An 18,753-nucleotide genomic window follows, 5' to 3' on the forward strand; every position below is an offset into this window, starting at 1 on the left:
CAGAGGACTGTCTTCTGCTGGTGTTAGAGAGAGTCAGACCCATTGTCTCTGTCTCCCTGAAGATGATCTCAAGGCTCCCCCTATCTTCTAGGCAAGAAAATCTAGTCCCAAGCCCCCTGGCATTGCCTTGGCCCCCCTGTCATGGACCCCAACCCAAGCAGAATTGTTACCTGGGGAGGATCAGGGACTGGGCAGGAAGAGTCATTGCTCTGGCAGAGCTAATGCTTTCCCAAGACACAAGGAGTGTTTTGCATCCCTCCTTGCCGGGCCAGGGGACAGTTCTTCCAGGGATGTCTCAGAGTCTGGGAAAGGAGGTACCAAGCCTCCCCAGTGAATAATTAGTATAACAGAGGGCCCTGAGAAGACACCACAAAGGACCCCTCCAAACTCCCGCCACCGAATGGGGCTGGAGCTGGAGGAAGCAGAGGATAAAAAAGGGGTGGGTGAACCACGTCCAGCAGCAAGAAGACGCAGTGACCAGCATCACAACACAGGGGAGAGGGAACCACAAGGCAGACCACCTGAGATGCAGTAAAGAAGAGAAAGCAAGGGAAGGAGAGCCCCAAAACAGGGGACAGAGTGCGTGTTGGAGGGGGAAGGAATCTGCAAAGTGGAAAACCATGGGTCGGGGGGAAGGAAGGTGTAAGCAGTAGCTGGGAAAGGGGTGCACACAGCAGTGTCTTATTCCTCTCCTCTTAGGCCATATTTACACTACAGCATAAAGTCGAATCTGAGGCACTTCGCTGGATTTTACATTGTGACTGTTCACCCATCAAATACTATTATTTCAAATTTAGGGGACGCTATGGCCGATATCCTTACTCTGACAATCTGAGTGGGATTAATGGGAAGTTCGAATGTAAGAGTTTGGAATAACGGTAGTGTGTAAACAGCTTCCATTTAAACTGGTTTTATTGGCCTCCAAAGGAGCCCCCACATGTATCCCACAATGCCCCACAGTTGTCCATTCTGGCCAGTTGCATCTCTGATGCTCTGTAGGTGCGCAGGTAGCAGAAAGCCCATGAATTTGAATGGTATCAGGAATGCAAATTCATTTTCTTTCTAACCAGTTTTCCCCCTCCACCCTGCGGCAAAGATTTTGGGGGTTGGCTGCTGATGGCGAGAGGGAAGTCATCACATACCCCAAACCACGCGTGGGGCATTTTTTTCTCCACACTGCACCAGTGAAAAAACCCAGAATGCTACAGAACTGAGGGAACTATGGGAAAGGTTCCCATAATGCACTGCTGCAAGAGTCAATCTTTGGTGATTTAGGGTGGCAGCACAAACTTGAAGTTCTGGGGAGCTGAGGTATTCAAATTCAAATTCAACTCGTAGTGTAGATGTAGCCTTAAGGAGGCTCTTGCACTGCACTGTTCCTAGTCCTTCAACTTTCTTCCTATATAAAAAAATTAATGAACATCTTGTTTTTCCTCCCACCCTCCTCATTTCACTATGACTAAGAAGGGCTCCCATGGCAAAGAGGCAGCACATGCTAAAAGGATTACCTATCACCCTTGTATTCAGGGGTTGCCTTAACACTAGTTTTCATAGAGGCTGTGTCTACACTTGCATTCCTCTTTCAAAAGAGGCACGCAAATAAGGGGAATCAAAAATGCAAGTGAGGCACAGATTTACATATCTGGTGCTTCATTTGCACAACCTTTCAAAAGAGCTCCTTTTGAAAGAAGAAAAGCAGTGTAGATGCAGCTCTTTCAAAAGTAACCCCCATCTTTGAAAGATTGGATCCATGGATTATAAGATGGGTAGAAAGCTGGCTTGACGGTCAGGCCCAACGGATAGTGGTCAATGGCTCAATAGCTGGATGGCGGTTGGTTTCAAGGGGAGTGTCCCAAGGCTCGGTTCTGGGGCCAGTGTTGTTCAACATCTTTATTAATGACCTGAATCAGGGACTGGATTGGACCCTCAGCAAGTTTGCAGACCACACTAAGCTAAGGTTAAGGTAGATACGTTGGAGAGTAGAGATAGAATCTAGAGTGACCTGGATAAATTGGAGGATTGGGCCCACATAAATCTGAGGCAGTTCAACAAGGAAAAGTGTAGAGTCCTGAACTTGGGATTGAAGAATCTCAAGCATTTTATAGGCTTAGGACTGGCTGGCTAAGCAGCAGTACAGTGGAAAGGGACCTAGGCGTTATGGTGAATGAAAGGCCGGATACGAGTAAACAGTGTGCCCTTGTAGCCAAGAATGCTAACGGCATATTAGGGTGCATTAGGAGGAGCACTGAGAGCAGATCTAGAGAAGTGGTTGTTCCCCTCCATTCAGCACTGATGAAGCCACATCTGGAATACTGTGTCCAGTTTTGGGCCCTCCAGTATAAAAAGGATATGGATGTGCTGCAGCAGGTTCAGCGGAGGGCAACAAAAATGATTAAGGGTGCGTCTACACTAGACGGCTACTTTGAAGTAGCTGGCACAATGTCGAAATAGCACACGTCGTGTATACGTGCGCCATGTGCTATTTTGACGTTGAAATCGATGTTAGGCAACAAGATGTCGAAATTGCTATTCCTATCCGAAGATGGGAATAGCGCCCTACTTCAATGTTCAACGTTGAAGTACAGCATGTGTAGACGATCCGCATCCTGCTGCATCGAAATAGCAGGGTCCTCCATGGCGGCCATCAGCTGAGGGGTTGAGAGACGCTCTGTCCAGCCCCTGCAGGGCTCTATGGTCACCGTGTGCAGCAGACCTTAGCCCAGGGCTTCTGGCTGCTGCTGCAGCTGGGGGTCCATGCCATATGCACAGGGTCTGCAACTTGTTGTCGGCTCTGCAGACCTTGTACTGTGCAGGCCGAGTGTGTCTGGGAGGGGCCCTTTAAGGGAGCGGCTTGCTGTTGCCCCAGAAGGGCTAGTCCAGCCTGTGACCCCCTCTGCAGGCTTTGCTAGCCCCTTATTTTGATGGGGAGCACTTGCGTGTGTGGATGCGCCGCATTTCCTTCCGGGGTGGCTCTTTTCAATGCTCCCTGTTGCTACTTCAACGTTGAACGTCGATGGCACCAACCCCAGAGGATGTGTAGATGATACGCGTTGAAGTAGCCTATTTCAATGTTCTTACTTCGAAATAGGCTACTTCAATGTAGTGTGCTAGTGTAGACGCAGCCTAAGGGGCTGAAGCACATGACCTATGAGGAAAGGCTGAGGGATTTGGGCTTATTTAGTTTACAGAACAGAAGATGGAGGGGTGATTTAATAGCAGCCTTCGACTTCCTGAAGGGTGGCTCTAAAGACGATGGTGAGAAACTGTTCTCAGTGGTGACAGATGGCAGAACAAGGAGCAAAGGTCTGAAGTTATAGGAGGAGAGGTATAGGTTAGATATTAGGAAAAACTACTTCACCAGGAGGGTGGTGAAGCACTGGAATGTGCTGCCTGCAGGTGGTGGATTCTCCATCCCTCGAGGTTTTTAAGTCCTGGCTTGACAAGTTCCTGGCTGGGATGACTTAGTTGGGGTTGACCCTGCTTGAAGCAGGGGGCTGGGCTAGATGATCTCTTGAGGTCCCTTCCAGCTCTATGATTCCATGAACCCTTTTTCCATTATTTTATCGGAAGAAGGGTTCTTTCAGAGATGGGATTTACTTTCAAAAGAGCTGCGTCTACACTGCTTTTCTTCTTTCAAAAGAATATGCAAATGAGGCACCATATATATAAATGTCACCTCATTTGCATGCCTCTTCCGAAAGAGGAATGCAAGTGTAGACAAAGCCCGTGTCCACTTAACTTTAGGCAACTGGTGCCTGTTAACATTTTTACCTTGCTCCACCACTGCTTCAGTGAAAAGGAAAAACAACCTGTTTTATTAATTAAGTTTCATGCTCAAAGATTAGTTTAATAACCAAGCTCCATATTGCCAGTCATAAGCTGTGTCACTTTTAAGAAAACCAAGGTGTCTTCTGTCCCCATCAGTGTATTATGTCAATTATTAAACATCACTGTATAACACAGGCATGTGATTTAAGGCCAGATGTGAGAGAGAGCAATAAAAAGAGTTAGAGAGGCCTGGGAAAACTGCTTCCTAAGGAGCACAGCTCGTGTGTTGGAAAGAATACCACTGGAAACCATGATCTATGACAGGTAGGGAAGTGAAGCGGAACGAGTTGATGGAAGGAAGTTTATTCTGGGGTTCACGGCCTGAGACAGATGTTTGGTCAATTATATTTTACCCTAATGATTCCATCGCTACAATTTCTTTTTGAAATCTGAGGCTGTTCAGCTAAGCAAAATGGACAATTTTCTGTTAAGCCTAAACACTAAAGACTCATTTTTGTTGTTTCTTTGTCATCTTCTAAATGACTGGATAAGAATGCAAGGAGCTAATAAATAAGCTGAACTGTCAAACCACCAATCTTTACAAGATTTACAAAACAAGAGAGAGAGAAAAAAAAATGTACTGAACAATTTGTTAGTGTTTTGATTCATTATATTCAAAATCTATTTATTCTTTTCCATTGCAACAAAATTTACAGATGTACAGCTTTCTTAGCAACAAGACGGATGAGGTGCATTGCATTAGTGAATGCCTGCAGGCTTGTTCTCTTTAACATGACAGACATAATAAATCACATTGATTTAGAACTATCAAGTACAAACTCGATGATTCATTTAAGGTAGCCTAACAAGTCACACCAAACAAATTGGCACCAACTTTAAAAAATTACACAGTGTGTCTAGGCACTAATTCTGTACACAGTAAACAACCAAATAGCAGATTTCTGTATAATTTTGCTGTCATTAACAGGTCAGCCTAGACACTATCAAGATATCCATTTACCTAAATGCCAAGTCATGGCCTGTCCCCTTTGAATGAGTCTGAACAAAAGACAAAAGCAATCAGCAAAGCAGTTACGTGAAAGCTAGATATTTATATTTAGCACGCCTATGGATTAACAACCAAGGGATGTTGTTCTGTGGTAGTCTGAAAGAGAATCTAGGCCAAATTCCTGATTCAGTCGCAGAGGTGCAGACGACCATGAGCAACATGGAAGGAGAGTGTTCCACCTAAATCAGGGGTAGGCAACCAAAATAGCAAAACACCAATTTGGTAAAAAAAACTCAGTAATTTAAGAGCCACAATGCATGTGAATACAAGATGGTCCTTAAAAAAATAACGTCAAATCATACTTTTTGTATCTCCTATTTTAAGAACAGCACACACATAATGATTTATAATGTGATAAATGTTTACTACAGGACATTTACAAACTTTTTACATACTCTATTTTCTCACACTTTACATGTGTTTGTACCACTGTCTTCCTGACTTTCACTCCCAAACCTTCTCTCTCTCTGGAGGTTAGTAAGGGGAGTTCTCCAGTGTTTTAAGATCACATATTGTTTGCTATTTAGATATGAGTTGTTCATTTTTGGGTTATTAGATGTTCACCATTTACCAAAAATAATCAGGAAGAATTTTTTTTTCTTTTTTTAACTTTGCAATTATAGCATTGGGAGCCACAAAGGTTGCAGACCCCTGGCCTAAGCAATAATGAATTGCATCATATTGGCCAGCTAATTTCACAAAATTGCTAGGGGACCCCTACCAGGCCCTTCTCATGTGGAAGCTGTTTTCCACCAAGCTCTCACAGAAGTGAGGGTTTAAAGTGGGTGGATAAAAGGTCCAGGGAAACTGAAGCTCTTCAGGAGCACAGAGCACCCCTTCCTCTTCAAGTAAGAAGGGCAAAAGCAGACAAGACCAACCTGGCTGCAAGACTCAGTATTTTTAAAAAGTTTTCCCCTTTGTCAAAATTAATTTTAGACATTACACGATTTGAACAAAAGGCAAAGCAGTGTCAGATTGATTCTAGCAAGTGTTTAGCATGACTAAATGTTTCACAAGCTCTGCTGTAATGGAAGCTACCCAACTGCCTGTAATGGAACAATACATTAAGCAATTCTTGCTTAGTTTGTGATGTATGTAACTATACTTAAGGTTATAATTGTCTGGTAAAGGACTATTCTATTGCATTTCGTTGGATGTATGGAGTTGAAGATGTTGGAAAGGGTTAACATTTAATATCGAATGGCTATAGACTATCTATTCATCTATTTGGTTTTATAAAAACTGTGCAATCCTTTCTGCTTTTTTTTGCTTTAGCTTCATTGGATTTATGTAAACTCATTTAAAACATACATACAAATGTATTTCTAAGCAGATACTTCAGGGATTAAACTAAAACAGTTATTATACGTATTATATACCGATAGCCCATATAGATGGGGAAAGTTATCTAAGGACTGAGATACTGACATCTAGTGGATAAACTGTCAAGCAAGACATGCTTACAAATGCTCAATATGGTAAAACTTCACGAAGAATAATAAAAAAAAATTGGTAATTTTTTTTAAAGAAATATCTGCAGCGGAACTTATTACAGGAAATTTCAGTATTCAGACAAATAAAAATGTCCACCTCCACTTTTTACCAGGAGGCACAATTTAAATACATATAAATGGAAGAAATTGAAACAATATTTCCCTCGTCAACATGATGTTTATGGAAAGACAGACTATTACTGGAGGTTGTCTTCACATAGAAGTCAAGTACTAAAAAATCAAAATGTTAAGAGGTGTTTTGAAATACTGTGAGTCTTGCAGATCTTCATGACTGATGAAGCAAAATGGTACAAGAAGTTATGAAATGTTCACATGATCGACATAGAATATGATCTAAATATTAATTCATTAATAAATTACATAGCACAGGTTAATTCCATATCATCCTTAAATGTTGTGTGCCAATTCAGCTTCAATTAAAGAAAAGATTAATCACAGTTGTAAGTAATTAACAGCTCTTTCTTAAACAAACTTTTACAATGATGATGACACACATCAGGATGAGGTAGAGTTTACAACAGCCCTGAATATTAATGTAATATGAATACTCTGCAATGAAATCTCTCTCATATGCACTTTTTGTGCTTATGGATAAGACGACAGCATAGACAAAGATAAGATTAATCCCTTGTGTTAAACCATGTCTGTCACCTTCATAAATGTACAGGTCATGGGAAAAGAGAGAAGACTGACCAAATTCAGACTCGGTATAAACAAATCTAACTCCACCGTCTTTGCGACAGCCATATTTATGGGGGTGTTTCATTTTAGGTGCTCATCCTTTTCTCAAGCCCCAAAATCAGACAAATTTCAAGGTCTGTTTGGTCTCTGAATGTGTCAGTGTATCTTTGCACCTCACACTGAGGCTATACAGTGCTGTGTTATCAATCCTCCCTCAATGCCTTCTCCATCTGAATGCTCCACTGAGAACAATTCAAAGTAGAGGGGAAGCGCAGGGCAGAGAGTGGACCACACACAGAGCGAGTAACCTCTTCTTCTTTGAGTAGGAACCCTAGGAGTGCTGCATGTCCTGTTCAGCTACTACTTGGTTATCACTTGGAGCATGGAGCTCCAGAATTGAGTCCAGAACTGAAGACAGGATAGCATTACCAAGTGCTCCATCTGAACCAGAGGTGAAAATACTGGAATGATTTGAGTAATATCCTAGATGTTCCTTGTAGAATCTATTGTCACCTGTGGGAAAAGAGGTTTGAGCACCAGCTGCACTATGACAAGTGATAATACACCCAGAGATCCATCTCAACAATCTCTTGGCAGAATTTATGGAACCTGCTTGGCTCCATCTGCAATGGCAGTTAGTGGTTTAGGCGACTTCTGAAATTGCTTGGTCCTGTCTAGATAGAAGGGCATTGCCATCCCAACTTTTCATATATGAAAGGAAGTATTCTATTCAGACTTATGTGGCTTTGCAAAAAACCAGCAGATTACCGGACTGGTTTAGATGATATTCTGATAATACCTTAAGTAAGAATTTAAGGTGTGGGTCTGAAGAGACGTTATCCCTGAATAACTCAATAAAGTGAGGAGGATCTGCCTCAAGGCCCCCATTTCTCTGACTGTATGAGCTGACATAGCAGATAGTAAATAGGCAGTCCTCATGGATGAGTGAAGCAAAGAACAGGTTGTCCTTGGTTTGAATGGAGGTCTTGTGAGACATGTTAAGTACAAACGTGAATGTTGCAGTTAGAGTGGGGTCCCTCATGTGGGAGAGAATTTTCCCAAAACCTTAATAAACCTAAAGATACAGTGTGAACAAATACAGAAAATCCTTTTACTGGAAGATGAAAAGTTGATATAGCAACCAAATCAACCTTAAACTGAGCTAGACAATAAGCTCAATTTCTTTAAGTCCAACACAAATAACAGGGAGTTCCTTGGCACCTCAGACTAATAAATGTATTGGATCTTGAGCTTTCATGGGTAAAAGACACTTCTTTAGATGGAAATGGAGTTGAAAACAAGAATCCAGTGTTTATATAGTAGGAAGTGAGAGGAAAGGATGGAGGAAGAGGGAGAGAAAGAAGAAGGAATTCCCTGTCTCTAGTAGGACCAGTTAATGAAGCAAATTAAATTGGATGTATCTCATTCCTGTGAGTAAGAAAGGAAGGTAAATTGCCCTTGTAATGGCTAAGCCAGTTAAGATCTCTATTCAGGCCAAGGTTAAAGGTGTTAAGCTATAAAATGATCTCCAATTCAGATGTCTCCCTTTGTGGTACAATTTTTTTTGTAGAAGAATGACTGCACTACAAAATTCCACAAAAGAATTTTACCACAAGATTACAGAGGGTTTAAGATGCATTCACACCTGAAGTGGGAGCGCTCATGGGGACACTATTCAAAGAAGAACTATTACTTGTTTTACATAGTATTTGGACCAAGACGTAAGAATCTTCATAATGTAGGGGGAAAAAAAAATCAATCCCCTGCCAAAGGTTTTCAAGAAGGGAAGTGAAAATAGACTGCCTACACTTGGGTTATATATCTTTATTTTGACTCTCTTCCATTTTGGGGTTCAGATCAGGAACTGCATGCCCAGAAATATAGCATTTAGAGGGAACCTAGCTGTTTCACAGTAAAATGAAGGTTACTGAAATCCTCAAATCTCAACAATTCATTATTTACATAAAAGTAAATGGGAAATGGAAAGTTGATGAAAAACTGAATTATGTTTATTAAACTTGAATTATAAATGTGTGTCTTTGGTTGTTTAATGGTCTATTTTTAAAAAAAGTAAAGACGACTTATCAAACAACATTGTATATAATCACACTCAAACCATCCTTGGAGTCAAAACAACGTAGAGGTGTTTTTGTGCAACAATGTTATTGATAGCTAACATAACCATACACACGGCAGGGTGACCACTGTGATGAAGAAATTAATCTTACAAGGGAAAAAAATGGACGTGGTCAAGCTGTACATTATTGAGATCTTAAAATATAATTCTAGAATCCTGGCACCAAGTAAAAAGTGTCAGTGTTTTATTACATGTTTATAGCAAGGCAGATAGTTACATGGGGCTGACTTGTATAAAAATACAACATACTAGATAAGTTTTATTTAGGGATTTAATTTATATACCACAAATACTGCTTTTATTATAAGTACAATATAATACAGTTTTAATTATGCAACTGCTGGTGTTCATTTTGAATCATGAACGCAATGGCATGCTGTGCTGTCAAAACTTTAAAATGGCCTCTAAACTTCTCCAAAGTATAAAATCATGCAAAATCTACATCCTATATGATACAATCAGTACAATAATTGAAGCCAATATCCTATGAACAGCCTGGGCTATCTTGAGCTTCTTCTAGCCATGTCCACGAGTCAGCCATCATTTTCTTTAGGCAGAAAGGAGCAATATCAAGTTTTGTCAGTAACATCTTGCCACAACTACTGAAACCAGTGATGGTATGCACAGTTATTGGCGAAACATCTTCATTACCTGATACAGTTCAGACTCCAAACTTAGTCCATTTGGAAGCGTCTGCAGTTAGGAAGTTTTACGCCTTCCCCCTGTGACTACTGGTCGTGCGTATTCCACAAAATCATCTATGAGAACAGGCCATGCTCCTAAAGAAAAGCAAACAATGTAAAAAGTAATAGCTATAAAACTTTAATCTATTTAGTCTTTAAACACATGGGATATTAATTTCTTGGCATGATCTAGATCTTAGTCATTGGATTGGATATAACACAGTGATGGCATGGGCAGTCTTTCATGAAGAGAATCTGTCTAATAAAAGAAAATATTAAACCATGCTCTCTCTCATCTGTATTTCATAGCAAAAACTATTTACATGTTATATCGCAATTTCTAGTATGAGATGTTTATAATAGTCTTGAGCTAAAAGCAAGATTATGGTGCTCCTATTAGAGGCATTCATGTAACGGGAACTATTCACACACTAATGACACCCAACATGTTTGCAGATTTAGGGCCAAAGCAGACTACAGTTTAGTGAAAATACAAAAATACAGAAAGATATTTGTCCCCTTTTATATATTTTTCCTGTCAGAGAAGGTTTAGTTTTTATTACTGGACATTTACATTGATTATGAACTAATGAATAGAGTCAAACTTAATTTTCACTGCCAGACTTCCATACATTTAAAAAGATATTTTTGTGTAGATATTTTTGTAAGTTTAGCCATCTTAATTTAAACCTTAAAAAGGTTTCTGTATGAGAATACATGGTATTATTGTGGTTCCTGTAACATAACATGTTAGCAAGTACTGTACAAATGCAATCAAGGTCTGCTTACTTCCATCTATATATTAAAACAAGATCCTGTTCAGCCTACTTACTGACCATGCTCTTGGCAATAAATATGATCTAGTATATCTGTAGCTCTGCTACTGATAGACATTTTAAAACATTAGGTATAAATTGCGTTTATTCATAGAACTACAGTAATTTTGCTAAATCCAATTTTTACAATTATTGAAATTCATATTAATTACCTTCTTCATCATAGTTGGACATATCATCTGCAATCATATTTCCAAAATCTAGCAGAAGATTCCAAGTATCTTTTGGGATTGATCTTTTATGGTGTTCCTGTGTAATACAGAAACAAACATCGTTATTCAAGACACCTCATATTTTAAAATTCTGCAGGTGTTTTAATTTCAGGTTTTACTAAAAACAAATCTTATATTGTCATATACTAACCCCATCCTGTACAATTGTCTTTACTAATGTAGAAAGCTTTAAGAAAACTGTAGAATAAAATGTACCTAAAAAGTAACAGAGAGATAGCCGTGCTAGTCTATATACTATCAAAACAAAAAAGCTATCTAAAAAGGTAATTGTACAGAGCATATTTAATAGTAATGATTTATTTCTCCTGATCTATTATTATTATCATTATTATTAAGTTTAAGAACAATGAATGTTAGGGTCAAACACTCAGATAAGCAATCAGCCAAAGTCCAGGTCCATATTCCACATGTTCAGCCCTGGTGGCTTCAGCTTATTGGTAGCTTCTGTAGGATCACACTGGAACTCCTTCCACCCACCCCTCCCTAGTTTAGAAAGCTGCAAGAACAGCTCTTCTGGTAAGATGGGGAAGTAGTCGCTACATATCCTGAAGAATCAAACACAGGTGGTGCGGGAGGGATCCTCCCCAGCTAGAAAATACAGGAGGACCCCTGCAAGCATAAGGTTGCTAGAAAGAGGTGAAGAGATTGCCATTGACTGTTTCCACTCACAGAGGGGAGAAACTCAGTCACAGGCATGCAGACAGCTAGGTGCACTGTCCAAAAACCTAGGGCGGGTCCTATTTTGAAACAAAATCAAATCTCTGTTGCTTCCATACGTGTATGATGAATCTCTATTAGATCACAAGCATTTCCACTGCCACACAGGTTTTAGTGGAGTAGCAGCAGATACACAGCTATAAAATTACAATTTAAAAAACAAGATTCAGAAGGGTAGATGTGTTAGTCAGTATCTGCAAAAACAATGAGAAGTCCTCTGGTACCTTATAAACTAATAGATTTATCAGAGCTTAAGCTCTTGTGGGTCTTTGCCCATGAAAGCAAACTCCGATAAATCTTTTAGTTTTTAAGGCGCACAGGACTTCTCATTGTAAAAAACAAGATTGGTGTTCTCGGGGTTCTGAGTTGGCAGTCAGATCAGATCACATTAAGATTTAAGAATACAGTTGATTTAGAAGTACATTAACTCTTCTGGCTTATAAAATAACAGATTATTTGCTTAAAATGTGCGTATGATTTGATTTTAAATAATTACTTGCAGACAATATTATGTTGCGTTATTTCTGGAAAAACTGAAAGTAACGTAGTAACTCTGTGATGGGGTAGATAAGGCAAAGAGAATTGAGAGCCCATGGATCCCGCTGGCCTGGTTCTGCTATCTGCGCAGGGGAGAAAGGAGACGCAGCCCAGTTCAGGGTTTCCCAGGAAGAAGAGCAAAGATCTACTTCTGATGTAAGGAAAGCCTGGCTGCAGCTCAGATAGCTGGCTTGCCAACTGGAGCAGTCCCTGCTAAAAGGGAAGATCAGATCTTGGGGGAACCTGTAGAAAGTCCTGGGACAGAAGGGCAGGATCCTACCAAAGATATATCAAGATATATAAACGCTGTTTTGAGCTGTTTTTCTGTTCTTTATAGAATTGAAGTTGCCTTGGGCAGAAAGTCTAAGCACCATGACTTCAGACCTTGCAAGAAACAGTGATCTACCAGAGGAGACTTACAACTAGGTTTGTTAGTAACAGAGAGGAAGCCGTGCTAGTCTATACACTATCAAAACAAAAAGCAGTCAAGTAGCACTGTAAAGACTAGCAAAATAGTTTATAAGGTGAGCTTTCGTGGGACAGACCCACTTCTTCAGACCATATCCAGACCAGAACAGACTCAATATTTAAGACACAGAGAACCAAAAACAGTAAGCAAGGAGGACAAATCAGAAAAAGATAATCAAGGTGAGCAAATCAGAGAGTGGAGGGGTGGGGGGGAAGATCAAGAATTAGATTGAGCCAAGTATGCAGACGAGCCCTCTCATGGTTCCTCTCATGTATTCGTGGAACGACTGGATCATCTTCAGTAACCGTGGAGGACAGCCTATCTCGTGGAGCAGTTTGAACAGACCATCCCTGCTGACCAAGTCAAAAGCCTTGGTCAAGTCGATGAAGGCTATGTAGAGAGTGGCTTTCTCTGCTCCCTGCACTTCTCCTGCAGCTGCCTTAGAGAGAAGACCATGTCAACGGTAGACCTCTCTGCGCGGAATCCGCACTGCGATTCGGGGTACACCCTCTCAGCAATCTTCTGGAGTCTGCCAAGGATGACGCGAGCGAACAGTTTACCAGTGACGCTTAGCAGAGAGATTCAATGGTAGTTGTTACAGTCGATTCTGTCTCCTTTGTTCTTATACAACGTTACAATGTTAGCGTCACGCATATCCTGTGGAACCTCACCCTCTTTCCAGCACAGGCACAGTAGCTCATGCAGGGGTTCCAGGAGTGTGTCCGTGGCACATTTGATTACCTCTGGCGGTATACCATCCTGACCAGGGGCCTTTCCAGCTGCAATGCTGTCGATGGCTGTCTTCAGTTCATCCACAGTCGGCTCTTGGTCCAGTTCATCCATTACTGGTAGGAGCTCGACGGCATCGAGGGCTGCATCAACCACAACATTCTCACGTGAGTACAGCTCGGAGTAGTGCTCAACCCAGCGCTCCATCTGTTTGGCTTTGTCAGCGATGACTTCACCAGATTTGGATTTCAGAGGTGCCATCTTGTTCTGGGTGGGTCCTAATACCTTCTTCATACCCTCGTACATTCCTCTGAGATTACCAAAGTCGGCACAGGTCTGAATGCTGCTGCATAGCTGGAGCCAGTGGTTGTTGGCACAGCGCCTGGCTGTCTGCTGTACTGTTCTTCTGGCCTCTCTAAGTGCTTGCTGGGTACTCTGGCTCGGTGAGCGTTTGTACTCCAGGAGTGCAGCGCGCTTCTTTTCAATGATCCAGTCATTCCACGAAAACATGAGAGGAACCATCCAATATGACGGTGCATTATCGGATGCTTTCAGAATCAGGAGCGGCGTCAAACAAGGATGCGTGCTTGCTCCGACATTGTTTGGGATCTTCTTCGCACTCCTCCTGAAGCATGCCTTTGGATCTTCAACAGAGGGCATCTTGCTGCACACAAGATCTGATGGGAAACTGTTTAACCTTGCAAGGCTGAAAGCTAAGTCTAAGGTGCGGGAAGTCCTCATCAGAGACATGCTGTTCGCAGACGATGCTGCTGTAGTGTCTCACACAGAAGACCAGCTTCAAAAACTGCTGGATCGGTTCTCCAAAGCGTTCAAGGACTTTGGCCTTACCATCAGCCTAAAGAAGATGAACGTACTCAGTCAGGATGTTGCTGAATCCCCATCAATCAGCATTGACAACTATACGTTAGAGGTTGTCCACGAGTTCGCTTACCTCGGGTCCACCATCACTGACACCCTGTCGTTGGACACTGAGCTAAATAGGAGGATCGGAAAAGCGGCCACAACTCTGTCCAGACTCAGCAAGAGAGTGTGGAATAACAACAAGCTGTACACTCACACCAAAATGCAAGTCTACAGAGCCTGCATCCTCAGCACCCTTCTTTATGGCAGCGAGACTTGGACCCTGTATGCCCACCAGGAAAAGAGGCTGAACGTCTTCCACTTGCGCTGCCTCAGGCGCATCCTTGGAATATCATGGAAGGACAGAGTGACCAACACTGTCGTCCTCGAGCAAGCTGGAATCCCAACCATGCACACCCTCCTCAGGCAGCGTCGACTCCGCTGGCTTGGCCACGTCCGCAGGATGAATGATGGAAGGATTCCAAAAGATATCCTGTATGGTGAGCTAGCCTCTGGCAAAAGACCTCCCGGACGCCCCCAGTTGTGTTACAAAGATGTCTGCAAGAGAGACCTCAGAGAGGCAGACATCGAGCTGGACAACTGGGAAGATCTAGCAGATGACCGCAGCAGATGGAGGCAGGGGTTACACAAGGGCCTTCAGAAGGGCGAGATGAAGATCAGACAGCTAGCAGAGGAGAAGTGAGAGCACAGAAAGCACAATAAGGACTTGCCAGACACCCACTACATCTCCAAGAGATGCAGCAAGGACTGTCACTCTCATGTGGGTCTTTATAGTCACAATAGATGCTGTAAATGAAGTCCTCAATTGAAACTTTAAAGGGAGCGATCCATAGTCTATGCAGACTGAAGGATGCCTACCCCAGGGCAGACGAGCCCCTATAGTGACTCAAAGTTCCCATCACGATTTAAACCAGGTGTTAATGTTCTGAATTTGAATATAAATGTCAGTTCGTCCACTTCTCTTTCTAAAACGGAGCAATAATGTCTCTTCAGAGACAGAGAATCTGTCAACGACCTCAAGTTATGTGTGTTACTGAAGAGACATTATTGCTCCGTTTTAGAAAGAGAAGTGGACGAACTGACATTTATATTCAAATTCGGAACATTAACACCTGGTTTAAATCGTGATGGGAACTTTCTGAGTCACTATAGGGGCTCGTCTGCATACTTGACTCAATCTAATTCTTGATCTTGCCCCCCACCCCCTGATTTGCTCACCTTGATTATCTTTTTCTGATTTGTCCTCCTTGCTTACTGTTTTTGGTTCTCTGTGTCTTAAATATTGAGTCTGTTCTGGTCTGGATATGGTCTGAAGAAGTGGGTCTGTCCCACGAAAGCTCACCTAATAAACTATTTTGCTAGTCTTTAAAGTGCTACTTGACTGCTTTTTGTTTTAACTAGGTTTGTTGTACTCAGGTAATGAGGGGGTGCTAGAGAGGTAGCCTCATTACCATCTGATACACACAGAAAGCTACATTAAAAGAACATTATCAAGGTTGCATGATCAAGCACTACAAAAAGTTAGGAAGTACCAGAATTAAGACTACCTGTGCAATCTAATTCAGCCCCCTGTATACATGCAGTCTTTAATTATATAATTACATTAATTAATATTAATTTTTCCACTAGATCCTTGCCTCATTGAGCATAGAATGGAGTGTACTTAATGAGTAGTTATTTAACAGTTTTTTCTTTTTCAACAGGTGACCCCACACCTTGTTTACTGTCCAGTAGTCAAACCCCACTTTAAAGACAGAATTAACATTCTCCAAGGCTTTGCTGTGTTGTTCAACATAATAGAAAATGAATACCTCAGTTTACATGAATGTGCCACCATCAATTAATCACATAACTCCAAGACGAAGGACAATGAGGAGTCATTAATATGAATGGTTCCCATTCAACTGGGAAGACCTTAGAACAATGGGATGGCTGAAGTCTATGAGATCCAATTCTACTTGTCTTAGAGACAAGCAGTGAAATATCTCCAGAGGAGAACAGAGGCTGAGATCTCAGAATAGCCCTTTAGGGCTGCGTCTACACGTGCATGCTACTTCGAAGTAGCGGCACCAACTTCGAAATAGCGCCCGTCGCGTCTACACGCGTCGGGCACTATTTCGAAGTTAACTTCGACGTTAGGCGGCGAGACGTCGAAGTCGCTAACCTCATGAGGAGATAGGAATAGCGCCCTACTTCGACGTTCAACGTCGAAGAAGGGAACGTGTAGACGATCCGCGTCCCGCAACGTCGAAATTGCTGGGTCCTCCATGGCGGCCATCAGCTGGGGGGTTGAGAGATGCTCTCTCTCCAGCCCCTGCGGGGCTCTATGGTCACCGTGGGCAGCAGCCCTTAGCCCAGGGCTTCTGGCTGCTTCTGCGGCAGCTGGGGATCTATGCTGCAGGCACAGGGTCTGCAACCAGTTGTCAGCTCTGTGGATCTTGTGTTGTTTAGTGCAACTGTGTCTGGGAGGGGCCCTTTAAGGGAGCGGCTTGCTGTTGAGTCCGCCCTGTGACCCTGTCTGCAGCTGTGCCTGGCATCCCTATTTCGATGTGTGCTACTTTGACGTGTAGACGTTCCCTCGCTGCGCCTATTTCGATGTTGGGCTGAGCAACGTCGAAGTTGAACATCGACATTGCCGGCCCTGGAGGACGTGTAGACGTTATTCATCGAAATAGACTATTTCGATGTTGGCTGCACATGTAGACGTAGCCTAGAAGTGGAAGGCATACGGACAAGGAGTATGAAGGGACCTGCTGAGTTAGTGACCAAACAAAGCTGAAAAGAGCTGGTTGCAGAGATCAGAGAGAGACTCGATGATTCAGTGAAGCCATGAGCTGGACAAGTACAATCCAGCAAAGTGGACCCAGAATCCTGAATGGATACAGGCCCAAATACTAAGGAAAATGAAATAATGAGGAGGAAACTGAGGCATGGAGCAATGAATCATAGAATGCTAGGACTAGAAGGGACCTTGAGAGGTCATCGTGTCCAGCCCTCTGCCCTCAGGGTAGGAACAAGTACTGTCTAGACCATCCCTGATAGACACTTATCTAACCTGTTCTTAAATATCTCCACAGATGGAAATTCCACAACCTCCCTAGGCAATTTATTCCAGTGTTTGACCATCCTGACAGTTAGGAACTTTTTCCTCATGCCCAGCCTAAACCTCCCTTGCTGCAGTTTAAGACCACTGCCTCTTGTTCTATCCTCAGAGGCCAAGAAGAACAAGTTTTCTCCCTCCTCCTTTTGACACCCTTTTAGATACCTGAAAACAGCTATCATGTCCCCCCTTAATCTTCTTTTTTCCAAACTAAACAAGCCCAATTCTTTCAGCCTTTCTTCATAAATCATGTTCTCTAGACCTTTGATCATTCTTGTTGCTCCTTTCTGGACCCTTTCCAGTTTCTCCACATCTTTCTTGAAATGAGGCACCCAGAACTGGATACAATATTCCAAAGGGGCCTAACCAGCACAGAGTAGAGCAGAAGAATGACTTCCTGTGTCTTGTTCACCACACACCTGTTAACGCATCCCAGAATCATGGTCATTTTTTTTCCCAACAGCATCACACTGTTGACTCATATTTAACTTGTGGTCTACTATAACCCCTAGACACCTTTCTGCCATACTCCTTCCTAGACAGTCGCTTCGCATGCTGTATGTGTGAAACTGACTGTTCCTTCCTAAGTGGAGCACTTTGCATTTGTCTTTATTAAACTTCATCCTGTTTACTTCAGACCATTTCTCCAATTTTTCCAGATTATTTTGAATTTTTACCCTATCCCCCAAAGCAGTTGCAACCCCTCCTAGCTTGGTATCATCTGCAAACTTAATAAGCACACTGTCTTTGCCAATATCTAAATCGTTGATGAAGATATTGAACAGAACCAGTCCCAATACAGATCCCTGCGGAACCCCACTTGTTATACCTTTCCAGCAGGATTGAGAACCTTTAGTAACTACTCTCGTGTACTGTCGTGTCCAGGAAATGTATCTCTCACATGGAGTAATCATGTGCCAACAATGCCCAGATGCTTTGTATATTGGACAGACTTCAAACTCTCTCAGACAAAGAGTTAATGGGAACAAAACAGACAAAGATATTCCTGATCCACAGACCTGTTTGCCAGCATTTTAGTGGAGTGGGCCATTCTGTTAATGACTTAAAAGTTTGCATCTTACTGAAAAGGAATTTTCACAACAGTCTTGAAAGAGAGGCTGCTGAACTCTCTTGTATATTCAAATTCGACACATTAACATGTGGTTTGAACCGGGATGTGAATTTTCTGGGTCATTATAGGGGCTCTTTTGCATACTTGGCTTAATCTAACTCTTGACTCCCCCCGCCCCCTTCTGCCCCTCTACTCTCTGATTTGCTCACCTTGATAATTTTTTTTGACTTGTCAATCTTGATTACTGTTTTTGGTTCTCTGTGCCTTAAATATTGAGTCTGTCCCACGAAAGCTCATCACCTAATAAATTATTTCGTTAGTCTTTA

General features: G+C 42.2%; 1 protein-coding gene across 2 annotated transcripts in view; it reads right to left on the reverse strand.

Annotated features, from left to right (window-relative positions):
- Positions 1-4,399: 4,399 nt before the first annotated feature.
- Positions 4,400-18,753, reverse strand: part of DCUN1D2 (defective in cullin neddylation 1 domain containing 2) — a 60,359-nt gene continuing 46,005 nt past the window's right edge. For both annotated transcript variants that reach the window (XM_074990816.1, XM_074990824.1), the window contains exons 6-7: positions 10,841-10,937; positions 4,400-9,948 (exon numbers count right to left, since the gene is read on the reverse strand). In XM_074990816.1, coding sequence (XP_074846917.1) covers positions 9,869-9,948; positions 10,841-10,937 — 177 coding nt within the window. In that variant the 3' untranslated portion in view covers positions 4,400-9,868. The remainder of the gene's footprint in view (positions 9,949-10,840; positions 10,938-18,753) is intronic.

This window comes from Carettochelys insculpta, chromosome 1, assembly GCF_033958435.1.
Source record: "Carettochelys insculpta isolate YL-2023 chromosome 1, ASM3395843v1, whole genome shotgun sequence".
Classification (NCBI taxonomy): Eukaryota; Metazoa; Chordata; order Testudines; family Carettochelyidae; genus Carettochelys; species Carettochelys insculpta.